Genomic DNA, 23955 nt, shown 5'->3' on the forward strand with positions numbered 1-23955 from the left:
AATTTATGATTTTTCATAGAATTTTAACTTCATGGCAAATTTAGCATTGAAATTCAATATTATAAAATGTTCTGATCTAATCATTTTAACAGCTCAAATTTAAAGTAGAGAGACTATTTCTAAGTGATTTCCAATAAAAGAAGCAATGCTGTAATCTCATATTTTCAAACAATAAGTATTTATTGACTCATTAAAATGCTACAAAGCATATGCATTTTGCATGCGTTATCATTTATGTGCTAATTTTATACCGATTCTGAGTCATCTGGAAATGTCTCTCACATGGTAGAAATTACCAAGTCATAGGGACAGGGGCGGAATGTTCCTAGCCTATCTTGAAAGCACTGTCCCTTTTGTGGAGAAAGTGATTTAGACTTAGAGTTTAAAGCATTATTACAAAAACTAAATGAAATGCTGTCTGTAGGAAAGCAGTACCATCTTCAGTTACCAACCCTCAGATGTGGTCATGTTTGCCTCATCCTTCCAGGATGTCGTTTGCTTGCAAATGTCCCCATGAATCCAGAACAGACATCGTGTGGGGGCCGCTGGGACATCAGAAGTCAAGTGGCTTTTCTCCGGAAACTCTAAAATCCTGTTTGTGTCCGTGGCCTTGTAGTCCTTATGTGGCATGCTGGCAAGCGGTTGAGTTCAATGTCTGCAGGAGGAGTGAGCACGGGACCCTTTGAAGAAGCGGCACCCGTTCAGAGCTGGCAGAAGAGAAGGCATGTCCTCTGCACTTGTATTTGCGAGGAGACCAGAGTGGCCGTATTTAATGAAAATGCCTGGTAGCGGAGTGTCTGCCTGTGATGTGCCCATTCCAGTGTTTTGGAAGGGTAGCCAGGTTTTTTATTAGGACACAGGGAGCCAGCAGACCTGACTTTAAATGCAGTGTGTCACTTTCCAGTTGTGTGGTGGTGGTGTTTGCAGTAACGTTGTCAGCCATGGTGGTAGCACCAGCAGCCCCATTGGGGGTAATAGGGATGGGTTATCAGGAATGCTGTAATCGCAAGCATGTCAAACTCGCGGCCCGCGGGCCACATGCCTCGTTTATTTGACCCATGTTAGCCTTTGAGTTTGACATGCTTGCTGTAATGGGTCCAGAAGGCAGCCATTAGCAGTATTGTATCAATGCAGAAGTGCTTGGTTGAGGTTGCCAGGTTCCGTAGCCCAGCTTAAGTTACTTTCTTACTCATCATCTTCACCCTGGGTGATTGGCATCGCAGTGAGTTTCACAGGCAAGGCTGTGAATGGCAGTGGGATAGGAGGCATCTCAGACCTCGCCCAGGTAACCCAACCCACTCCCTCCCCGACTCCCAAGATGCTCCGGCAGCTCCTTCCCAACCCTCTCCTTCATCCCTGCAGGCCAGTCTGGGCTCATCTAATACCCACAGGGATAGGCGGGGGGAGAGGGGAGGGCAGGCCTGCAAATAAGAAAGGAAGGAGAGCTCCCACCCCGGCAGCACGGCTCATTCTAAAAATGCAGTTGGGCTTTGCAACTGGCTCTTGGTGTGTGCCAGATTTCGAACTCTGAGGAAACCTGAATGTGAAAACCTAACTCTGAGCATGTTCAAAAATAACCACTGAAACAGATGTGCCACTGTTCCCTCCTCTCTCTCCTGGGGTCTAAGACGTAGTGCTGTCATGTGGAACATCATTCCGGAGACCAGAATGCTTTTAGCTTTCACAATTCAGAAATCGTCTTCTTCTAAATTTTGTTTTTCTCAGATTCGTATGCCTAACAGCCTTCTTCCACCCACCTCCACATTTCTCAGTTAATCACTTGAGCATTTACCGACAAGCCACATGGCTCTGTAGTTACTTGCTTTGAAAATAAAGCCATAATAGTTTTTATGAAAATTGGGTAAATATCTCTGCAATGCTGTTTTCGTTGCCAGTCCCAACATGGCAATTACTCATGGCCGGCATCCAGGAGATCCTTTCAGACTTTCAAGTTTTTGCTCAGTGTCATTACTTTACACAGCATTTAGCAGAGCGATTTTTTTTCTTACCCAAGCTGCTCCGGGCCAGCTCATTGCAAACAGCAAACTGGGATGCATCCAGGTCACTGGGAGAGAAGTGGTTAGAGGAGTTGACCACGTCCACCGCTGACATCTGAGGTGGGCAAGCCAGAATCATCGTTCATCCAGCTGGTCATTGTTCATCCAGCCCCTATGGTGACTGATGTTTGTCCTTCTGGGCAGCTGGTCCCTCAGGTTCTCCTCACATTTGAAGTCCTTCTCCATCCCCTCCTCTTCTCATTCCCTAAGTCTTCATCAAGGGGAAAGGAAAAACATCATTGTGTGTGTGGGTGGTTTCTTTACGCCAAGCACTCTGCTACAGGTGAGGTGTGTTTGTCATGCTGTGCGTGACTCTAATGTACCAAGGTTGGGATTCTAGTTAATTATACTGGTAGGTTCGGCATTGGCATGTAGAAAGTGAAGTGCATATGTTATAGTTAACCCTCAAAATAACTTTGGGAAGATGGGCATCCTCATGGTGTTTGCATGTTTCGAAGCTCAGAAAGGTCTAGTAATTTGCCCAAGGCCACACGTCCAGGATGTGGGAGGTCTGGGACAGGCATGCGCTCTGCCATATGGCATTTCTTCCAGGTGGCACTTCTGGCCATGAGGCAGGAGAGCAGAAGAAAGCAGAAGTGCCACCTTTAAAAGGTACAGATGGAAGGCCCTGGCCAGGTAGCTCAGTTGGTTAGAGCATCCTCCCGATCCATCAAGGTTATGTGATCAATTCCTGTCAGAAACAACCAATGAATGCATAAATAAGCAGAATAACAAATTGATGTTTCTCTCCCTTCCCCCCTCTCTCTAATCAATAAATAAAAATATTTTTAAAGATACAGCTGCAACCTTCTAATTAAAAATAACACTTTGAAGTGTTTGCTTGTAGTCGAAAGCCTCTTTTACTTGTCAGTCCCTCAGATACGTGGGAACCTATGGTCTTTCCTTTAGAGTTTGGAAAGAGACCAGAGTGGCTGTATTTCTAAGACACCAGAGTGGCTCTAGATCTCCTTGGCACTTCATATGAAAAGGGAGTTCAGTAAATGTTCTTGGCTTGGCTATTTAATACTATTTCTTAACCCGTCGTAGAATTTGAAAGACCTGGATTCAGATATTGCTTCTACCTGTTAGTGGTTGAATGGCCTTAAGCACATTACTTCACCTCTCCGAGTCTTCGTTTTCATATTGGGAACCCAGGAAAACACTGTTTATCTGGGTTTTGTGAGATGTGTAAATCATGCAGTGCAGTACCTGACACAGGATGAATCCTTATGACATCTAATTTCTTTTAGATTTTTAAGTCATTGAAAAGAAAGCACATTTTGAGTGCTTCCCATGAGTTTGGTACTGTGTGGAAGCATTATCGCAGTTCATCCTCACAATGTCCCCAGGAAGAGTGGACTTGATATTAGTCCCATTGTTCTGATGAGTAAACAGAGTCCCCAGAGGGGAGACCATTTTCCATGTCACAGCACTACATAATCCACTTCCAAAGTCCGTCTCTTTCCAGGACACTGTGATGCCTTCCCAGTAGCAGGTTTCCTTCTTATGTTAAAGAATGAGATTATATAATTTACAATTGTGTTTCTTTTTCTCTCATTTTACTCTTTAATATTTTGTTCTATGGTACAACTCGAGAGTACCTTCTGGTCCTAGATTGATAGTGCTCCGTATATAGTGTCTTCATAAATGTATAACTTTATAACTGCACGGGTGGGGAGGACACGGGCTTCATGTCGACGAATTGCGAGGCTCGTGCACATCATGTCCTCTGCCTTTTATTCCTCATGTGCTACCAATTATATGAACACAAACACACACACACAACTGTGTCCAACATCTTTTCGCCATGCCTCACTATTTTGAGCACTTTCATTTCCTTTTATGGACAATATTTGGCACCTTCATGTACATGCCATTGTAATTAATGGGAAGGAGCCTAAGAAAATTAAACGTCGTCATTAAAGATTAGGGAAAATGTTATCCGATTGTTAAAGTCGAACATTACACTTGGGTCAGATATTAGGGCTGGCTGCTGGCCTGTTGTCTGTGAAATTTGTTTGCTGGGTCGTTTTGCTTTCGTTCAGATGACTGTTGCTCTGGCTTTATATTTTCCTAATCTCGGAAGTAGTAACTCCCGTTATTATATTAAGCTGTTTCCTTTCTAAGACACTTCTGCAAGCCCGGTCTGTGCGTCTCCTCTGTCACACTGATCTTATATATCATGTGTGTGCTTCCTGAAACCATTTAAGCGTTGATGGAAACTATTAGCGTGTCAGTGCAGGCTTCACAGAGAGAGGTTGCTTAGTCCAAAAACATTCTTTCCCCCTCAGAGAACTTTTCAGATGATGCTGTGTGGCTGATAATAGTAGTGATTTTCACGAGCAATTATGATGGAGGACCTAGTGGGTTTGGGGGTTAGCTTCAGAATGCTTTGACATTTCATCTCTGGGCGTGGATTCGAATGTGGCTTCCATCAGCCGGTGATACAAAATAGTTCCATCTGATGGCTGCCTCATCTGTACCGTCAGCCAGGCCTCTGAGGTTCATTTTGCCCGAGCAGGTGTGCATGTCACGGAGAAAATGCTGTCACCTCTGACTTTCACGGATGCTACAGGGTTAAGTGTTTTCAGCTGAGTTGTGGACTTTAATCTAGAGAATTCACCCCCACCCCAGCCCCCAGTTAGGCCTTTTAATTAGACCGTGGGGAGAGGCCCATCGTGTAGCATATCCTGTGCCTGACAGTCACATCCAGGGGCTGATTTTGAGAGAGGAAGGGGGACATGATTTGTCCTCAGTGATGTTTCAGAGTTTCTCTAAGCCTCTTTATCTCTTCAATGTATACCATCTTTGTCAGAAACAAGTTCCATATGTGTTGTTGTGGGGGGGGGGGGCGTGCCTGCTGTGTAGAGGAGTGTTTAGCCTAGTTTGTTCTAAAAACTCTTTCTTGCTTTAAGAGATGCCCCTTGAAAATGTTCTAAAGTGGATTTTGGTGATGGTTGCACAACTCTGTGACTATACTAAAAATCATTTAACTACATGCTTTAAATGGGTGAATTCTAAGGTATGCGAATGATATCTCAGTAAAGCTGATGTGTGTGTGTGCCTACACATGCAATCCCCTTGGTTCGAAATTCTAATATTTAATAAACAAGCTCAGTATTATTTTTTGCTTCCTAAACCTTTTTATATTACCCTCCTGAGCCTTTGCATTTTCTGTCTAAAGAGCTCTAAGTTTTGCAGTTTAACCTTTTTGTATATTAATTTATCAATCAACAAGTATATATTTAGCATCTCTTTTAAGTGGCAACAGCCAGATTATTAAAAGGACAATGGTAATAGTAGGACGAGAGGAGCATTGTCACAGGAATTATTAATAATAAATTAAAGTAGCAATTGGAATGGCGGCCATTCTGTTGGTGAAGCACAATAGTGATTTAACTGTGATTGTGGTGACAGGGAGCCGACAATTGAGTCCCTGCTAATGGCCCAACAGGGGAAGGGGTTGAAAAGAAGGAAGGAGTGGTTTACATTACAAAGGGATTGTCTGAGAGCTGTTCAAGTGTGGTTCTGAGGGGAGGTCAGGCCTGAGACAGAGGGGGTGATGACCATGGAGCTGTCAAGGGCATCTCAGGGGCTTAGGGGGAGCGCCGTGGCAGCTGGACGCAGCCTGGCGGGGAGCAGCCGTGCCCTGGCCCTGCCTAGTTCTAACTGATAAAAAGGAAATGCAATGAGAAGATAATTGAGGGAACCAGGAGGCCTGGGCAAGTGTCACAGGAATGAAAAGGGAGTCTTGGAGCCATTGGAACCTTGGCTGGAAAAATCCTGGCTTCATTTTGACCAGGGTTGGACCACTCTCTATGGGAGTAAAACTGCACTAAGGGGTGTGTGTGTGTGTGTGTGTGTGTGTGTGAGAATAAAATGCTGTGATTGGCAGATCTATTGAAGTCCTTGACATCTGTTGCACTCCTCCTTAAGGTTGCACATTTCCCAAATACACACACACGCACACACACGCACACACACGTGCCTCACTTTTACCAGATGTTAATGAAAACAAAGCATCTAGACAACAGCCCATGTTCCACTTGCCACATTGTGCCAGGGCTGTTCTTTATAGCATTTCCCCCTCCAGCCAAGGATCATGGGTCCGTCCCATTTAGTTGGCATGCATTAGAGAGACGGAAAGAGCACAAGAATATGATGAAACTAATGAGGCAAAATGTTAAATATTGATGAATGGGGTAAAGGCATGTTCTCCCTGTGCGACCCCTGCTGACCTCTTTATCCCTGTCTCATAAGTCTTGTACTCTCGCACACTATACCCCAGCCCAGTGGCATTCTCTTTGTTCCTCGGACAAGCCAAGCTATTCCTACCTTTCAGCCTCTGCACCGGGGGCCCCCTCTTCTCCCTGAGCTGCACTTGGCCAGCGTCTATGTGTCATTTAGCTCTCAGTTGAAATGTCACTTCCAAGAGAGGACATTCCTGTGAACTGAAGTAATGATCCAATCACTTTCTATCCCCTTTTTTTAATTATCTGCCTAGGCCCATCACTAGCTGATAATTTTGTCTCTTGCATTTACCAATGAGACATCCAAAACAGCACCTAGGTACTCTAAGACTATTTGTTAACTGAGTGTACTAATCTAAATGCCTAGAAATAGGGAGTCATTGCAAATGATGGCAATCCATGTGGTTTGTGCACGAAAATGCTTTAGATCTTTAATCAGGGACATATATTCAATGAGAAAACCTTGGCTCTCCATTAGAACAATGATGAATAAATTTACTTCTATTTATTTTAATTCAATAGTAAATGTTTAAGATATATAAAATCTTTTGTATATTCTCCGCTATAATAAAGAATGTTTTTTAATATGAAATACTGACACTAATTATATTGGTTAAGAAGACATCTCTGTCTATAATCTATGTATTATTTAGAGAGACCCCAAGTATATAAGTAGTTTGAACATGAAAAAAAGAAATACATGAAAATAATAACTCATTATTTGGGGGAAATGAAATTATGAGTAATTTTTCATTTTTATATTATACAGAATAGATGTGATCAAACATTAATAAAACTGTAAATGCAGTTTGGATGTGCAAAGGCTTTCTTGAATTTGGTGTGCTTATTGAATGAAGCTTTATGGAAAATGTCACTCATCTGGGCTTTGCAAAGGTTGATATACTTTCAGGGTGGACAGATAAGTAGAGAGAGCTTTTTGGTTCAGAAGCAGAATGAACAAAGATAGGAAGGGACCGACTAGGACATAGGAGTCACCCTAATTGAATGGAAAGCTCACCTTTGGGGGCTAGTGGGAAGTGACTTGGGCGAGTGAGATAGGGTCAATTTAAGAAGATCTTTAAAGTGGGCAGAGAGGTTTAGACTAGCAATGGAAAAGAATAAGGAATATGTTCTTGAGAAAAGAGGTCAACATGATGGCCTGGAAGTTTTAGGAAGATGATTCTGTGCAGGGAGTGAACCAGAGATGGCAGTTAGGAGGGGTGACACCAGTGTCCACCTGGTATTCATGGTAGACACCAAAGTCAGTCACAGCTCTGCTCTGCCCTGACTCAGCCTCCAGGCCACCCTCATCCAGCCCTGACAGTGGTCACTCACTAGTCAGGGCTGGCATGTGACACTTAGTTGTCTCCTTCCCTGCGTGTTGTCACACTGGAGAGGTGAAAGCTGGGGAGATAGAAGGCAGGACAGGCAACGGGAAGGCCCACGGGATGCATAGTCCTGAGGTTATACGCGGGATAAGTATCTTGAGAAGTTTCTTTTGTGTTTCTACATTTGTATTTTAATTAGGGCCAGAAATAGAGATCTTTTTGGTGTAGCTCCATTATTCAGTTATTAGAGAAATGTTCTGCTTTTTTAGGCTTTGTCACTGGTGGACCGTTTTTAGGCAGTTCCTTTTTTTAAAAAGTCTTTCCTTAAATATTTAATAAACCTTGAGGACAGTCGCTCCAAGAAATTATGCGTCATAAAACGACTCTCCCCCGTTTTTAATCTACAAAGATTTAAATGCACCTGCTCTGTCCACTCGTGGGGGTTAACTTGTCAGATTATGTTCAGCCACTATTTCTGTTCAGTGTTGTTGTTTTTTAAAGGTTTTGTTTTCTCTTGTTGTTTTTTTTAAAAGCTGTTTTTAGATTGCAGAATAGCAAACAAAATTAAAAATGAAATGAAGTCATCTCATCCTTGGGGGAGAAAAGACTTCTATGCCGTCAGTGTGTGGGCTGCTGCAGAGCGGAATGTTTATCTTAACTGCATGTTAAAGATGGGAAATAAAGTTAGCAATAGCCAAAGGCCTCCTTTTGAATAATTTATCACAAAGGGGAAAACATAAATCTAGTGGCAAAACTACTTTCCTTTATAGGCTAGTGTTTCTTGGATGGGTCGGAGAACATATGAAATGTCAGTTCTGCCCACTACTTGATCCCAGGTAACCTCCCCAAGTCTCTAAGTCAAGGTTTGGTTGCTGGGACCAGTGGCAGTTGACTTTTCTTATGGATGATCTTGCTTTTGTTCTTTTTTCCTCTTTATTACCTATGGTTCCTGATCAAGAGTTTACAAGACCCTGTGAAAAAACTGGCTGAGAAGGAAGAAAGGAAGAAGATTGCCCGGCAGGAGCGCGCCAAGGCCACAGCGGAGGAGCCCAGCCAGTAAGTCGGGGGGGGCGGGGGCTGTTTGTCTGGACAAAAATCTTTGTTCCCACAGCTGAAAGCAGCGCAGTCTGGCTGACCAAGTCTCTCGGGGCCTCGGACCCAGTGTAATGGCTTTACTCCCTCACTTCTCAGGGTAGATGTGTTAATATTGAGACCAATCCCCAGCACATGTTTCTACTGGACCAGGACTCACCCCAGTAAGAGAGCCATAGAAGGGACACAGTTGAGAGGCGTTTAGTGGGGCAGGAAAGGGTAGTGTCCCCTCTGCTGCCTGGCTCTCTGTCTTGTGGTCTCGGCCCCAGCTTTCTGCTTGTCCTTTTGTCACCATCACTTACAAGATCCTGTCCCAGATAGGAAATCCCCTGGCTTTGGTCTCAAGGAAGGAAATAACCTATGAAATTGCCTGGTAACTCATCTGGTACTTAGGTGTTATCATCTGAAAGTGCTGGGTGTTGACATTTTTGTTTGCCACCCTTCAGCCCTGCTGTTTTCTTCTGCGAGGCGGGGAGCAGCTCTGCCTACAGGAAGTGACTGCTCCATCTTCAGTTCTCGCCTCTTTGCAGAAAAGGTGCCTCCAGTCATTTTAAATAAGGAGAGAAACAGACAACCTAATTGGTGCAAACCTTCTCCTACAGCATGGAGAAGGTTTACATGTGAACCTATGTCTTTTTCTACTGACATGTCATAGCCTGCAGGAGCAGCATTAACCTTGAACGGGGCTGACCTAGGAAACCAAAATAGATCTTCCTCCCACTTGCTGTTCCTTTTCCATACAAAAGAAATTTAGATGACAGTCTTATGGCAAAGCAGCCTTATATTTTTACTGTGTTTCTAAATGAAGTTTCAAATATATCTATGTCCATAGATATATTAGTCCCACTCAAATATTTGCTGCCAATTTTAGCTCCCCCCTCCTTTTTTTTTAAGCATATGCTAGAAAACTTCGTTAGTGCAGAAGGAAAGCAGGTTTTCACTGTAGGGAGGCTACAAAATGTGATTTCAAGGTAGTACAGTTGATGACATTGGGGGAAGCAGTTTAACCTATTCCTAGTAATAAAAATAATGCTAGCTGCCAGTTAGTGAGCACTTACTCTGTGCTAAGCCCAATGCCAGGAGCTTTATTTATGTCATCTCAACTCATCCTCGTGGTAACCCTCCATGTAATCAGTGTAGCCATTTCCCCAGTGTGCGAATGATGGCAGTGCGGCTGAGAGGTTAAGCGACTGCCCACCCTGGTGCAGTAAGAGGCAGAGGCTGGAGTGGAACCTGGCACCTTCCTTCACCATATATGTTGCTACAGTCCAAATAAAGCATTACCTTCACTCAGAAGGGAGCTACCCAACATCATCTTGATTAGTTTTAGTTAACTTCAGAGTTCTCTATTTTAGTACTTCATCTTTAAAAGCTCAAATGTATAACCCAGAAACTATTTAAAAGGACAATGAAATTTAATAAGATTTTTTTTTTCAGAAAGAGCAGGAAAAGGTGAACCACTGCAGTAGGAGGGAGGTTCGGAGGCACCCGCTGGGTCTCAGGGTGGGGATGTGTGTCTGCCATGTTCTTACCCATGTATGGTGAGAGCTGAGTTGGCGACAGTCATCGATCTGCATTTGAGCATAATCCTGTTCTCAGCCTCCTATAATTTAATTTACTGAGGTGTCCTTCCTGTAACACCAGGAATCAGGATAAACACTTGCTTGCCCATTGGTTTTTTTAGCTGTGTTTTTAAAAGTGTTATCTTACTTGTACCTAACTAACCACCTATGTAGTTACAGAATATGTGCCTTGTGATGAAACCAGATTCAGATGTTAAGATGCTACTAACCAGCCTTGGGCCAGGAGAAAGCCAGCAAATGTATTTCTCCTTCAAAAAATGTGCAGCCTAGTGTGTGTGTGTGTGTGTGTGTGTGTGTGTGTGTGTGTGTGTGTTAAGTACAATAATATATATATTATATAGAATATCTGGTTGTATTATAAATATAACATTTTCAGAACTAGATACTAAACCTTTTTAAATTTATTTCAAGGTTAATTTCATTAGAAGAAGAAAATCAGCACAAGGAATCCTCTGATTTTAAGAGTAAGTTTTGAATTTTACTTAGAATTGATTCTGAAATACTACTGCTCAGCAGCCAGCTCATTATCTTCTGTGGCAAACTCCTCCTAGGTCTTCTTCTTTTCCAGTTGGGAAAATTGTGTATGACTATGCTTTCAGTCTTAACTTTTCATAGCTCAATGAGGTCGACCCAGTAGTGTTATTGAGAGAGGCTGTATATTTGGAACCAAAAATGGCATCATTAGTCACTTCGGCAGCAGCCCATCAGAGGAGCATCCACAGTTGAGACGTGGCAGAGAGCTATTTCTTTTACAACAGATGACATCATTTCTGCTATTACTTTTACTATTGCTAACTGCCATTTGGGCTGTAGAGATAGTTTTAATAAGATCACATCGGGAGAGTATGGCTTTCACTGTGTTGTGGGGTGGGTGGTGGTCCTTGTTGGGAACAGGGGGAGAGCTCAACACTGCCTTCCAGGTGATTCCTGGGCTGTTCTGGAGTGAGTAGCACCAGATCCCTCAATGTGGCAACTCTCCTGTGGTCGGAAAACGGACCAGAGCATTAGTGGATGACAGATACCATGTGCCGTAGGTGGCTTGTCAGCTCTCCCTGTCTCCTGCCATTACTGCCCGTTCATTCATTGGTTCATTTTCTCCTTAAGGAGTAGAGGGAATGGTACACTGGGGTAGAACTAAGATGTAATGCTGAGCCTTTCGCTGGGACTCCGAATCCTCAGAGATGCAGGGAAAGTTTTACAGATGATAGGAAGAGAACTCACATTGCCCAACCCTCTGGTCAGCCTGGCCCTCCCAGCGATATACCTGCATCTTCCCTTTGCTGCAGCAGGTGGCCTTTCTGGCAGCTAGGAGGAGGCACAGTAGACCCTGAAAGTTCCCTCTGCTCTTTCCTGTTCTCCACCTTCCATCCTACTTCTGCCTTCCTTCCTACTTTCCAACCACTCACTTTATTCTTCTCCCACTGTACTGCTTCATTTGCTTTTCTCCCAGGTGCCATTCAACAGAAAGAAACAACTCTCACTTTTATGCCTCTAGGTTGGATACCTTCACTTACTCCCGTACTTGTTCATTTGTTCAGCAGAAGTCTATGAGTCTGTGGCAGGCACAGCCCTGGGCTCTTGGCATGCAGTGGTTCACCAGACATAGTCAGAACATTCCAGAACATGGGTCTTACAATCAGAGGGAAGCAGGTGGTGATCTAACAGTGATACATGTAATTGGGCAACTACAAGGGCTCTGGGCAGATCTGATAGGGAGATGTCACCTGTCTGAAGGATCAGGGAACTAGCTAAGTCAAGTGCTGTTGTTAGACCCGCCAAAGCAAAAGGAACAGCCTGGGCAAAGATTATGAACAAGGGAGGACCAGGAGAAGGTCAGAGGCACAATGTTCTAGAGCGTGAGGGAGGGAGCAAGTGGCAGAAGGAGGCAGAGAGGCAGGCGGCCTGGTCCTGTTGTCCATGTAAGCACTCTTATTGATCCACACCCTCCAGCCTCAGAATCCCTTGGGTACCAACAGCATGAATCTTGTTGAGGGAATCTAGGTAATTGAATCAAAAAATTTAGTTCTGTGGGAAAATGTAAACTCTGGTTGATTCTATTTATATTCAGGTTGCATATCTACATAAATCATATGTTCATGCAATTTGTGGCAATACAGGAGAATCAAATTTTCTTTTCCTCCATGCAGTATGTTTACTTGCTCGTGTTATTTACGTAATATTTTGAGACTATAAATGTTGATCACCTTCTTTTATATATACACATAATGGAATCCATTCAAATGAAATGTCATCTTTTAGTCTGGGACTTGTAGAAAGTCTAATGTTCATATGCGCAAATCAAGTTTTAAGACTGTTCTATTGTGTTTGTATGTATGTATATTTACACACACACACACACACATACACACACACACACACACACACACACACACACTATTATTTAGAGTAGTTTTTGGTTCCCAGCAAAATTGGGCAGAAGTTACTAAGATTTCCCACATACCCCCTGTGTCCACATGTGCATAGCCTCCTCCATTATCAACATCCCCCACCAGAGTGGTGCATTTGTTATAAATGATGAACCAACGTTGACACATCTTATCACCTATAGTCCATAGTTTACATTATGGTCCACTATTGGTGTCTTATAGTTTATGGGTTTGACAAATGTATAATGGCATGTATTCACCATTACAGTATCATACAGAATAGTTTTGCTGTCCTAAAAATCCCCTGTGACTTCACCTATTCATCTCTCTCTCCCCTCAAACTCCTGGCAACCATTGGTCTTTTTACTGTGTTCATAGTTTTGCCTTTTCCAGAATGTTGCATAGTTGAAGTCATGCAATATGTAGCCTTTACAGACTGGCTTCTTTCACTCAGTGATCTGCCCTTATACTGTAGTCAGGCCCATATGGCTGAAGTTCATTAGCACCATCAAGGAATAGTCAGCCACTTCAGTTGCACATGTGTCCATGGAAGGAGAAACGTTAGATCCGTTTTTCGCTAAACAAAGCAAAGATTCAGGGCTGTTAACTCAGCATTCATTGAGAGCCAACAGCTTGAGTAAAACATAATCCGAGGACCCCTGCTTCTGGTGAGTGAGTTGTGGATGCCATTTCTTCCCAAAGCTGTGTGTTGACCTTACACTACGATTGATAGCATGTGAGCACACACACCACTCTGAATCGCTGTTAACCAGCTGCATGTTGTATTCACAGCTGAAGAAGGAAAGAGTGATTTCTCTACCTTAGACAAGAGCTCTCCACATAATGCATGCTCAGGTAATGCGGATGCAAGAAAATGACTCAACTGTAATCATTTGATTCAAACTCCTTACAAAATTAACTCATGATTTCGTTTTCTTTCCCCTCCTCTGATGGGCGGATAGATGAACTAGTGAACATGACACCCAAGGAAGGTGGTAAGATTTTTGCATTTCTTTTGGCTTATAATTTGTTTCATTTTTTTAATAGTGGTTTCACATGCAGGGAAATGTAATGTTTATCTTTTGAATAGGTGACTGTCATTTGTCTTCATAAATGAATTTTAATATGCTCAAGCACATGTTAGTAAGTGGACTCTGTCATCCTTAATATAATTAATTTCAAGATGTCCAAGTGACTAAAGCTAAAAGTTAGGATGTCAAAGATTATGTGTTGTAGTGGAGAAAACGTGACTTTCAGAATCAGAGAGGCCTGGATTTGAACACTGGTACACCATAAATGATCTGTATGGCCTTCAATCATTGGCTTCATGCTTAAACTCTCTTAACCTCAGTTGCTCTCATTTGTAAAATGGAGCCAGTAGAGAGAGTCCTGGTGGGTTATTGTCAAGACTGGAGATCATGTATTAAAGGGTCTTTCATGAGCTCGGACATAGGGACACTCTTCTAATGGTAAGCAGTCGCCACAGTAGGACTGGAAATGTTGTTCTGAAGGTGTACTGTGTTGCATATCCATTGAACCTTTGTCACATTCAGAGAGTTTGCTAGCTAGGTCCCACACCCAAGTTACCAAGCCTAAAATCATTTACTGAGTAACCATCCAAAAGAGAATTCAGAACCATGGATTTGTATGAGACGTGCATAGCCTTAAGTAATTCTAAGAAGTTGAGTGTGCACAACCCGGTCCTAACAATTGCTCCCCATCCTCCCAAGGGTTTACTTCTAATGATTGACCAGGAGTCCAGAGTACCCCTGAGATTCTGAACCATTCTCTAGAGCAGCCCTGTCCTTGCTGCGGGCACATGGTCTACCCTGGTCTTTCAGTTTTCTTATAGGACTAGAAAGGTCATCCTACAGACTCCAGTTAACTGGAGCCACTAACTTTCTTGACTCATTCCAAGTGTGCTTTGGATTTAATTCACAGACTGTGAGAGGAAGAAAATCTAGAAAACAGAGGGCATTGGTTAATGTTTTGTTTTGTTTTCAGAAATGGAAAAGTGGCAGAACTCTGACATTAAGTTTTTAGGGTTTAAGGATATAAACCTGAGGGCAGAAACCTGCTTTCCTCTTTTTCCAGGCAGCATATTGTGCAGTATATTATGAATGTCCGTGTTTATCTTATCAGAATGACTACTGATTGAGATCATGCCAGTTAAGAAAGTAATAAGCAAGTAATTAATGCAGATGGCCATACATGGCCCCATTTTCATGAAAATGTTTCCTTCTTGGCTAAGGGTAGAATATTTTGATGATGGAGTAAAGGTTTTGTAATAAATTATTTTTTGGAGGGGGAAATATTTCAGTCTTTCAAAGGTGAGATAAAGGCTATAGCAAGCACTAGGTGCCCATCATCTAGTTTTCATAAATCTTAATATTTAATAAGTATATTTATAATCATACATATGCTTTAACCTATTTTGATAGGAAGATTGTTATTTCTCCTATTTCCAACCTCTTGTGTACATAATTTGGTCTTTGATTTTATCATCTCCTATTTAATTTCATTATTTAAAAAAAAACTATTTTTGAATAAGTGGTGTATTCACATTGGTACAAAAATTGATAATAAAATGTACAAGTAAAAAACTCTCACTCCCATTCCTGTTCCCCATTCTCCCCTCTCTTCCAATATTCCCATCCCCCAGTGTACCTTCCAGCATGTTTTACATAGACACAAGCAAATATGAGTCTATATTCTCATGTTTCTCCCTTCTTACCAAAATAAGGGGATTTTGGTTTGGGATTGGACATTTTTACTTAGTAATGGTAGGACCCTTACCCAGTCACCATGCATTTCTTCACAGAATTAAACCAGAAATGCTGCTGTCTGTGACACATGCTGACTTTCATAAGCTTCCTCCAAAGCGTGTGCCAGGATACATTGAAATAAGGATATCTTTCTACTTTTCTAAAACAACTGTGATCTCATTGGTTTATAGTTACAGTCTTTGTTTCACAGAATAGCAGCTCATATCCTTTTTTTTTTTTTTTTGCACTCAGTTTAACTCTAAAGATAGAGAGATGAAAGTGCTCTATCTCCAAAATGTGTATTTTTTTTCAGGCAGAAAAAAAATTGATTTACAAATTTTCTCTGTGAAATACATTGTCACATGATTTCTCTTTCCCCTTTATCTCTGCCAACCCACAAAGCCCTTCTTTAGTCACAAGCCATGCTTTCTCACTATCTACCTCTTCTGCCTTGGCCATCCCCAGGGTAGCATCAGCTTAAGCATGAACATGGCCACGAGTAGACAAATATTCTCTCAGTGCACAGAGAACTTGGGATGGCTGAAGGAAGGAACACTTTGTTAATTACTTGACATGCAAATGTGTGCCCTTCGGAAAATTGCCAGAAGGCCCGGATCCTGAATTAAAACACTGATAATAATATGCAGGACATTAAACCATCAAGAAATTAAAAGAGCTTAATCCAGGGATGGCTGACTTTAGAGGACTTAGGGGCTGTAAGCTCTGGCGCCCTGCTGCCTGGGGGCTGGTTCCCTCTCACAGTAATTCTGTGAGACCAGTCATGGCCAAGCTGTGGAATAATGTCACCAAAAAGCAGACTGCTCCTGACAACAGCAAGGAGACAATTCTCCCGGAGCCATTGCCGGGGAAATCGCGCTGATTCGGCATCAGAGAGAAAAGTGTTTTCTTCTATCAATAGGTAGTGTTATGGAACATGAATCTTTGGCCAGTTTATAAAAAGGGTTTAAGCTGAAAACAGAAACTGAACGACATTCTGAGATACTTGAAAGCAGCTGTGACTTCACCTTGTGACCACATGTAACAATCCCAACCTCAGTGCACACGTTGCAACGTGTAGAAGTCTTTGCGTTCCTCTAAGCTGGGCCAAGAAAAAGAACCATCGGGTAACTGAACAGAAAGGAGTGGCTGAAGCAAAAGAGTTAGATGAATTCAGCTCACCTAAATCTCATCACTCAGCCTCACCCAAAAGATTTCTCTCCAGACAGGACTCACTGAATCGATGTTCAACAATTGTCCATGCTACAATTTAAATGTTTGTCTTCTGCGACTTCCTTGGTTACGACGTCCAGACATAACGACTCTAAATTCTGGCCAAACGTCAGAACAACTGAGAAGTTCATTCAGTAGCTCCCATAGGCCTGGGTGAGACCCTTTCGTCCACAGCAAGAACACATGTTTCTGGCTCTGGGCCCAGGTCCTCCTGAGTCATTCAAACCTTCTCCCGCAGTTCTCCATAAATAACTGACCGGGAATCTGATTGCTTCCTCACACGAAATGTGGCTGATACTGAGTTGTTATCTTTCCTCATAAATCCCTTCTCCCTGCCTCCCTCAGCGTCCTCGGATGAACTGCTATAAAATCATGGTGCGCTGTTAAAACCAGTACTGTTCTTACTTGATTGTGTGTAGTCTGTAGGATGCTGTGGATATTTACCCATCCTGGTGTTGAGTGTGTCAGTAAGATTGCTTGCTTGTTAAGATCTAGTGCTAACTGGAGGAGCAGGCTGGGATCCTCCAAGAGTCCTTTCTGAGTGCCTGCTCAGGTCTAGCCCTATTGGGTTGTGTTTTGTTTTGTTTTGTTTGTTTTGGGGGGAGTGCTTTTTGTTTGTTTGTTGTATGTCTGTGTTTCCAAGATAGTGGGTTTTTCCCCAAATGTTCTTATCATCTATGACTTTTTCACCAGAAGGGAGTTTTTAGAAGTATTCTTGAATTCCATACAAGTACAATTTGGGACCAGAGCTTTTTACGATGAAGAATATTTTTCTTGTTAGACATTTTTGGGAGGTAATTTCCTCCCCATCTTCCCCCCTGTACTCTCACTTGGGTGGTATGAGGATGGTGTTGGTGTTTGGAGGTTCACGTGTGTGTTGCAAGCGTGTAGCCTTTGCCGTTAGTCATAGCGCTGAGAGTGGGGACCAGGGAGAAAACCAGAGAAGAGTCTTCCTGTTTCACACACAGATGAAGGTACCTTGGGTGACATTTTTCTGTTTTCCTGTGCTCTCGTTTTCGGTCTGTGTAGTTGTTTCCATCTTCTGTGTTTCTAGTTTATGCTGAGGTCATGAAACTCAGTATGATTTCAAAAATATTCCCTGAGGGGGCTGCCTCCACTTTCCCACATTAGCTCTCTGTCGCCCACACTCTGAACTTGAGAGAGCTTCCTCTGTATGTCAGTTTTCACTCTTTGAAAAACTCCTTGGGCCAGAATCAGTCAGAGCTCACTGGTTCGGGATCAGTTTTCCGAAGGAATGTTTTCCCAGGGGCGTAGGGCTTTTATTTTTGAACGCTTGGGCAGCGCGGGGTGGACATGCTGACCGATTCTGCCATCCTGGCCATTTTGCCACGGCACCTGCAACCGAGAGCTCTGTGGGGCGGCCAGTGGAGTCATCTGACCTTAGAAACCCTTAAAACGACCAAAGCTTAGGTACTAGTTTATATATGAGATCCTCCACAGGCTCCGAAGTGAAAGCTGTGCTGAGAAAACATGAGTCTCCAGCCAGATAATGTGTACGTAATAGATTGCATGGCCTTGTACAGTGAGTTAGAGGAGACGACCTCTAAGATCCCTTTCAGTTGAGTGTGATTCTTCTCTTGGGCATCTCATTGGGAGAAAACAGCAGGTTTCCAGGCAGAAAGGCAGGAAGGCACAGTTGAGAAATGGCAGCGTTTTGTCAAATCATAGGCTTCCCAGAAGGCAGTGTTGCTTAAAGGGCTGAGTTAGAGCTTGACCATAGTGGTTCTAAAATCACTATAACGAGTGTTTCTTTACTCAGTAGGCAGAGGGAGCTATTGAAGGTGGGTGTTTTTTAGAAATATATTTTTATTGATTTCAGAGTGGAAGGGAGAGGGAGAGAGAGATAGAAACATCAATGATGAGAGAGAATCATTGATTGGCTGCCCCCTGCACACCCCACACCGGGGATCAAGCCCGAAACCCAGGCATATGCCCTGACGGGAATCAAACCGTGACCTCCTGGTTCATAGGTCGCCACTCAACCACTGAGCCACGCTGGCAAGGCACCATTGAAGGTTTTGAGTAAGGGATAATAATATCACAACTGAATTGAAAAAAGGTATAAGGGGAGGGTGCCTTTTCTGGAGAGTGCCAGCAAGCTGGCCAATGGGCAAACCCTGAAGGGTCCCCAAGTCAGGAGTGTGTCATCAGAGTTCCAAAAACCCTTGGAATTGCACATGGAGATTTGAGAATCTTCCCAGATGAGATTGGAACCATGATAATAAGTGAGACCTTCTTTAGAGAACTAGGGAAGGAAGATGATGGCTTGGAGTAGCATCTGGGGGCTTGACACCTGAGAGCTCGACCGCCTCTGTTCATCCTTAAAGACAAGAGCAGGATAGGATGGCATAGCTCAGGAGCAGTCTTTCTCGTCTACTGGTAGCAGCTGTGACTTGGGCTGTATAGCTCTTACCAAGGCTTCTTTCAAAGACCTTGTCATACTTCTGTGTGTTTCCCTGTGTGTTCTCACAGTTGAGTTGAATTACTTCCGATGAAAAGGAGATCGTGATTCTTAAGAGCCAGCTGACTAGTGTTATTTTTCAAGTCTCGACTTGTCTGGTTACAGACCCAGACCTGTCCTTTTCTGCTTGTAATTAAGTTCTTCTTACAAGTATGCATAGTAATCTCAAGCATCTTAATTATCAGGGCAATAATTGGGAGGTTTTCTTGTTTTCTGGTTCAAGTCAGTGCCAGTTTCATTGCTCCGAGTTAAGTAATAAGTTCTCTTAAAAGAGCAAACGTTCTGCTTCAGTTGTTAAAAAACCAGGACACCAAGTCATAGGCCAAATTCCATGGTAGACCTCAAACTCTATTTTGAAATAGCTCTAGACAATATCATCCTCACCACGGGTCCTTTTCTCACTTCTGTCACTGAGGGTGAGTTTGATTGGATACAATATTAGTCAGGAGTCTTTTGGTTGGAAGTAATGGTACCCTTTTCTAAATAGTTTAGCTTTAAAATTAAAAAGGAAAGAATGTATAGGGTACTGGGGACACGCAGTGGTGGGTTGGCTTCAAGCAAGGCTGGATCCAGGGGCTTAGACAGTGTTGTCAGCATTCTCTCTCCAACTTCTGATGCTATCTCTATGCTTGGCTCCATCACAGCTGGGGCCTCAACACTGCATCTTTAGAACTTGGAATCCTAAAGACAGAGAGAACCTCTTCCCTCCTCCTTCCATATACCAACCTAGGGAAGCCTCTGGCATGTACCCAGCCCTGAGCGGGTCACCAAGGCCTGCAAAATGCGGGACTCTGGCCAGCCTATGTCACACGCCCACTTGGATGAGGCAAGATGACACATCTTACATGATGTCTCACTAGGATCACGTTGGAGAAGGTGTTTCCCCAAAGGGAAAACAAGAAAAGGAGGAAAGGGATACTGAGTTAGCCAAACTCAAGAAGTCCACTCTATATACCATCCATCACACAAGCCCTAAACAGTAAACACCAAAAATAGAGCTTTTTCAGTCTGTGGTTATTTCTGGAAGGCTCAAAGTTTATTATTTGTTGTCGCTGACGTTCATTGTGATCTGCCCTGGATTGATAATCTAGATGCAAGCAGGCACGCCTTCCCCAGGGTGTGACTTAGTGGAGGCTGTAAAGTGACTTCAGGAGGAACACCCATCATTCCCAATGTTCATGTAAAGTCATCTGTCCCTCTAGGCACACAAGGATTTGAATGGGTTTCATTGACACGGGTTTGGTTTAGCAATCATCTGCTTTCAGTTGGGCCAGAAAGTAAACCATGCGAAAAGGTTTGGACATTTCACCCCAACTGAAAGTTGGAAGTAGAGATATTTGTGAAGTTACATGTAAAAAGAGAGAGGCTGACAGAGCGGGGGAAGGCAGATGCATAGATGCTGTTGACAGACACGCCTTGTCACCCCATGTTCCTTCCTTTCCTTTCCTTGTAGAGATGGGCTGTCTCACCTCACCTGCCCTGCCTTTCCCACCACACACAGGCTCAGTGTCCTGCATCATCCGGTTACATTTCCCCATCTTCTCACCACCACACCTACAGGCCACATCTCGGTGCCGATTTCTATGATTATGCAAACAATAAGAAGGTTTAAATTAGTCAGATGTCCAACTAAAGTGATGTTTTGCTGCTATTTATAAACCACAGTGATAAGAGAGTGACTGGACTCCTCCCCTCCTTGACTTACAGCCAGTCTGCTCAGCACACCAAAAATCCCCTCAATCTGTAGATCTTTATAGAAACTGTGGTTGAAAATAATCCAGTAAAGCTAACAGAGATAAGCTTTATTAAAAAAAAAAAAAGCCTTCACTTAGTAATTATCTCATGTATTTGTGGAAAACCTACTAAACTCACTTAATATGACATATCAGAATTGCAGTGTAGCTCGGAGAATGTATAAATTGTGATTGTTCCTTCACTTCTTGACTCTCTTCAGTTCCCAGGTGGCAATTAACGACCACAACAAAGCTGCAGTTGATGAAACCATCAGCCCTTGGTTTTAAAAAATATGTAGAACACTCAATGAAAGATCTTGTTGCAGGATTTCTGATAAATGCCCCATTCTACTTGTGTTCTCTGTGTGGTGTTTTGTCAGTGTTCATACTAGTATTGTAAGAATGGCTCTCTTAAGTCCTCCTTCGGCCCGGGCAGTGAAGTTTACAGTATATTTCTTTTTGGTCCTCATGATCATACTCCGAGGCAGGCATTATTAATATTGTAATTGTACAGATGGAAAAAATAGAGGCCCAGGGGTTTTATAAGGGTCTTGCTGCAGCCACACAGCAGGCAAAAGGTGGTCCAGGCTCCCCTCGGGTCCCGTGCTCATTCCAACCCTCCAAGGCTGTGTCTCTGGCCTAAGAGCTCATCCTCTAGGTCAGGGATGGGGAACCTTGTTTCTGCCAAGGGCCGTTTGGATATTTATAACATCATGCCCTTAATATGATTCACTTGTGAATTTATGTTGGTATGGAAAAAGCTCCTAGATTTATTGAATTTTGAGTCCTGCCTGCAGTTGCCTGGGCAGGACCAGACCAAATGATTTTGTGGGCCTTGTATGGCCCATGGGCTGGATGTCCCCCACCCTTGCTCTAGGTGGTTCCATGGTTTGTCCTGTTTTCCTGTCAACCTTTCATCGACGCCCTCAGGCAAACCAGAACCACCTTTTCTTTGCTTTATGCAGTTGGGTTGCAGCAAAGGAGAGAGGAAGCGAGGATGCCTTTCCTGGTCATTCTTGGACTTTCCATGGCTTCCCGGGCCAGGCAGGGTGTGGGGAGGGTCCTCTCCCATCCTGATGGAGGGCAGGCTGCCACATATCATGCAGGCTGTGGATTTAGGCTTGTGGGGGAAGTTTCAGGAAGCTGTATAAACAAGGAGTATATGTACAACGTGCCTCCAATCCTGGCTTTGTTTCATATCTGAGAAATGTCTTGGTGGTAGATTTGCTTTTTATATGAAGGTAAAACCAAAACCTTAGAATTTTTGTGGAAACAATTTCAATCAATTCTAATGATGCTCAAAAATTAGACTTGCTTTGAAGGTAAGGGAATGAGGGAGAAAGTTAATTCTGAAATGCCTTCAGAGAAGCTATAATGGGGTTGATTTATATTTTGATTAACGTTTTCTAACTCTAGCCATTGCCCAATCTGTCCCATCCCAGCCCCCATTGCATTTACTGCCCCCAAGGGCTTGGCCCTCCGTGCTGATGAGTCTTGTGCTGTTTCTTTGCTCAGCTTGCCTGGGCCCGATGGCTGGGAATCTGGAACCTGAAGGTGCTGACAGAGATGACATGCTGCTGCTGAGTGAGATCTTCAACGCGTCCTCCCTGGACGAGGGCGAATTCAGCAAGGAGTGGGCTGCTGTGTTTGGAGACGGTCAGCTGAAGGAGCCAGTGCCCACAGTGACCCCAGGAGAGCCAGACCTCAAGCCCCAGACAGGCTCAGGATTCCTTCCTTCACAGCTTTTAGACCAAAATATGAAAGACTTAAAGGCCTCGCTGCAAGGTATGTACTACAGGGGTTGAAATGTGGGGTTTTTGTTTGTTTATTCTTTGTTGTTTTTTTGTTAATTCTCACCTGAGGCAATTTTTCCATTGATTTTTAAAGAGATTGGAAGGGAGGGGGAAAGACAGAGAGAGAAACATCTAGTGAGAGAGATACATCAATTGGTTGCCTCCTGCATGCATCCCAACCAAGGCCAGGGATCAAGCCTGCAACCGAGGTACATGCCCTTGACTGGAATCAAACCTGAGACTTCGGCCAAGGGGCTATGCTTATCCACTGAACCAAACCAGCTAGGGCTGTTTGTTCATTCTTTGTTTTGTTTTGTTTTTCATCCAAAGGCCTATTTCTTGCTTCATCTTTTTTTTTTTTTCTGAGTTTTCTGATTTTTGTTTCCTATCTAGTGTCTTTTTGGTTTGTTTCTTAACTTTTATCATTTTATCTCCAGGGACTTTTCAGCTGAAATCTTAGAATCACATTCTAGCCATAAGATATGTTGCAGCGTTTAAAATCTATTCCTTCTCACAATTTTCTTCCTTTGTTAATATTTGTTATTCATACAGGATGAGCAGAGTGGTTCTCAATCTCATTGCCTTTTTGGTTTTAGATGCGTTCCTGGCGTACTTGAGAGATCAGATTGCCTTCACAGCCATGGCCCCGTTGGCTTGGCCATCCCTCCCCGGCCATCACCCTTCTGAGTGCCCTTGTGTACTCTCACGAGACAAAGTTCTCCACATCCCCAACTGAGTGCCAACTGACACGACACTGGGCTTCTTAACTCTTCACACTAAGTTTTATCTTGCTCTTGCTCTCTCCCGATCATGGCCCACCCCTACCCTGAGTGTGCTCTCAGCTCAGCAGTTTCACTCCTGCCTGAAGCAATGGCCCAACAGTCCCATGTAGCCCCAGTGACAGCAGGAACCATTTCCACACTCATCAGAGTGGTCAGAAGCATTGGTGAGGGGTCAGGGCACACCAGGGCGTGCCAACAGCCTGCACACTGGTTGAGAACAGCTGGCCTGGAAGCCACATTGATTTGATGAGGCAAAAACTAAGACACAGGTTGAAATTTCAATTTTTAAGTTTGAGTTTCTAATCAAATAGAGCTTGGGAAGGGAACCATTTTCTAGCATTTCAATACGTGATTCTCCTTTCGTACTGCTTTAATTATAAGACAGTATTAAGAAATTCTCAAATTGTTTTGGATTTTCCATGAATTTAGGCTAGCTCCTTAATAAACAACTTGTTTATCTGGCACTTAAAGCT

General features: G+C 43.3%; 1 protein-coding gene across 1 annotated transcript in view; it reads left to right on the forward strand.

Moving 5' to 3' along the window:
- The window catches only part of ICA1 (islet cell autoantigen 1, 69kDa), a 115794-nt gene that overhangs the window by 86139 nt on the left and 5700 nt on the right, over positions 1–23955 (forward strand). Inside the window, exons 10-14 of the mRNA XM_014547553.1 lie at positions 8594–8691; positions 10722–10774; positions 13490–13552; positions 13660–13692; positions 22423–22692. Coding sequence (XP_014403039.1) covers positions 8594–8691; positions 10722–10774; positions 13490–13552; positions 13660–13692; positions 22423–22692 — 517 coding nt within the window. The remainder of the gene's footprint in view (positions 1–8593; positions 8692–10721; positions 10775–13489; positions 13553–13659; positions 13693–22422; positions 22693–23955) is intronic.

This window comes from Myotis brandtii, unplaced genomic scaffold, assembly GCF_000412655.1.
Source record: "Myotis brandtii unplaced genomic scaffold, ASM41265v1 scaffold48, whole genome shotgun sequence".
NCBI lineage: Eukaryota > Metazoa > Chordata > Mammalia > Chiroptera > Vespertilionidae > Myotis > Myotis brandtii.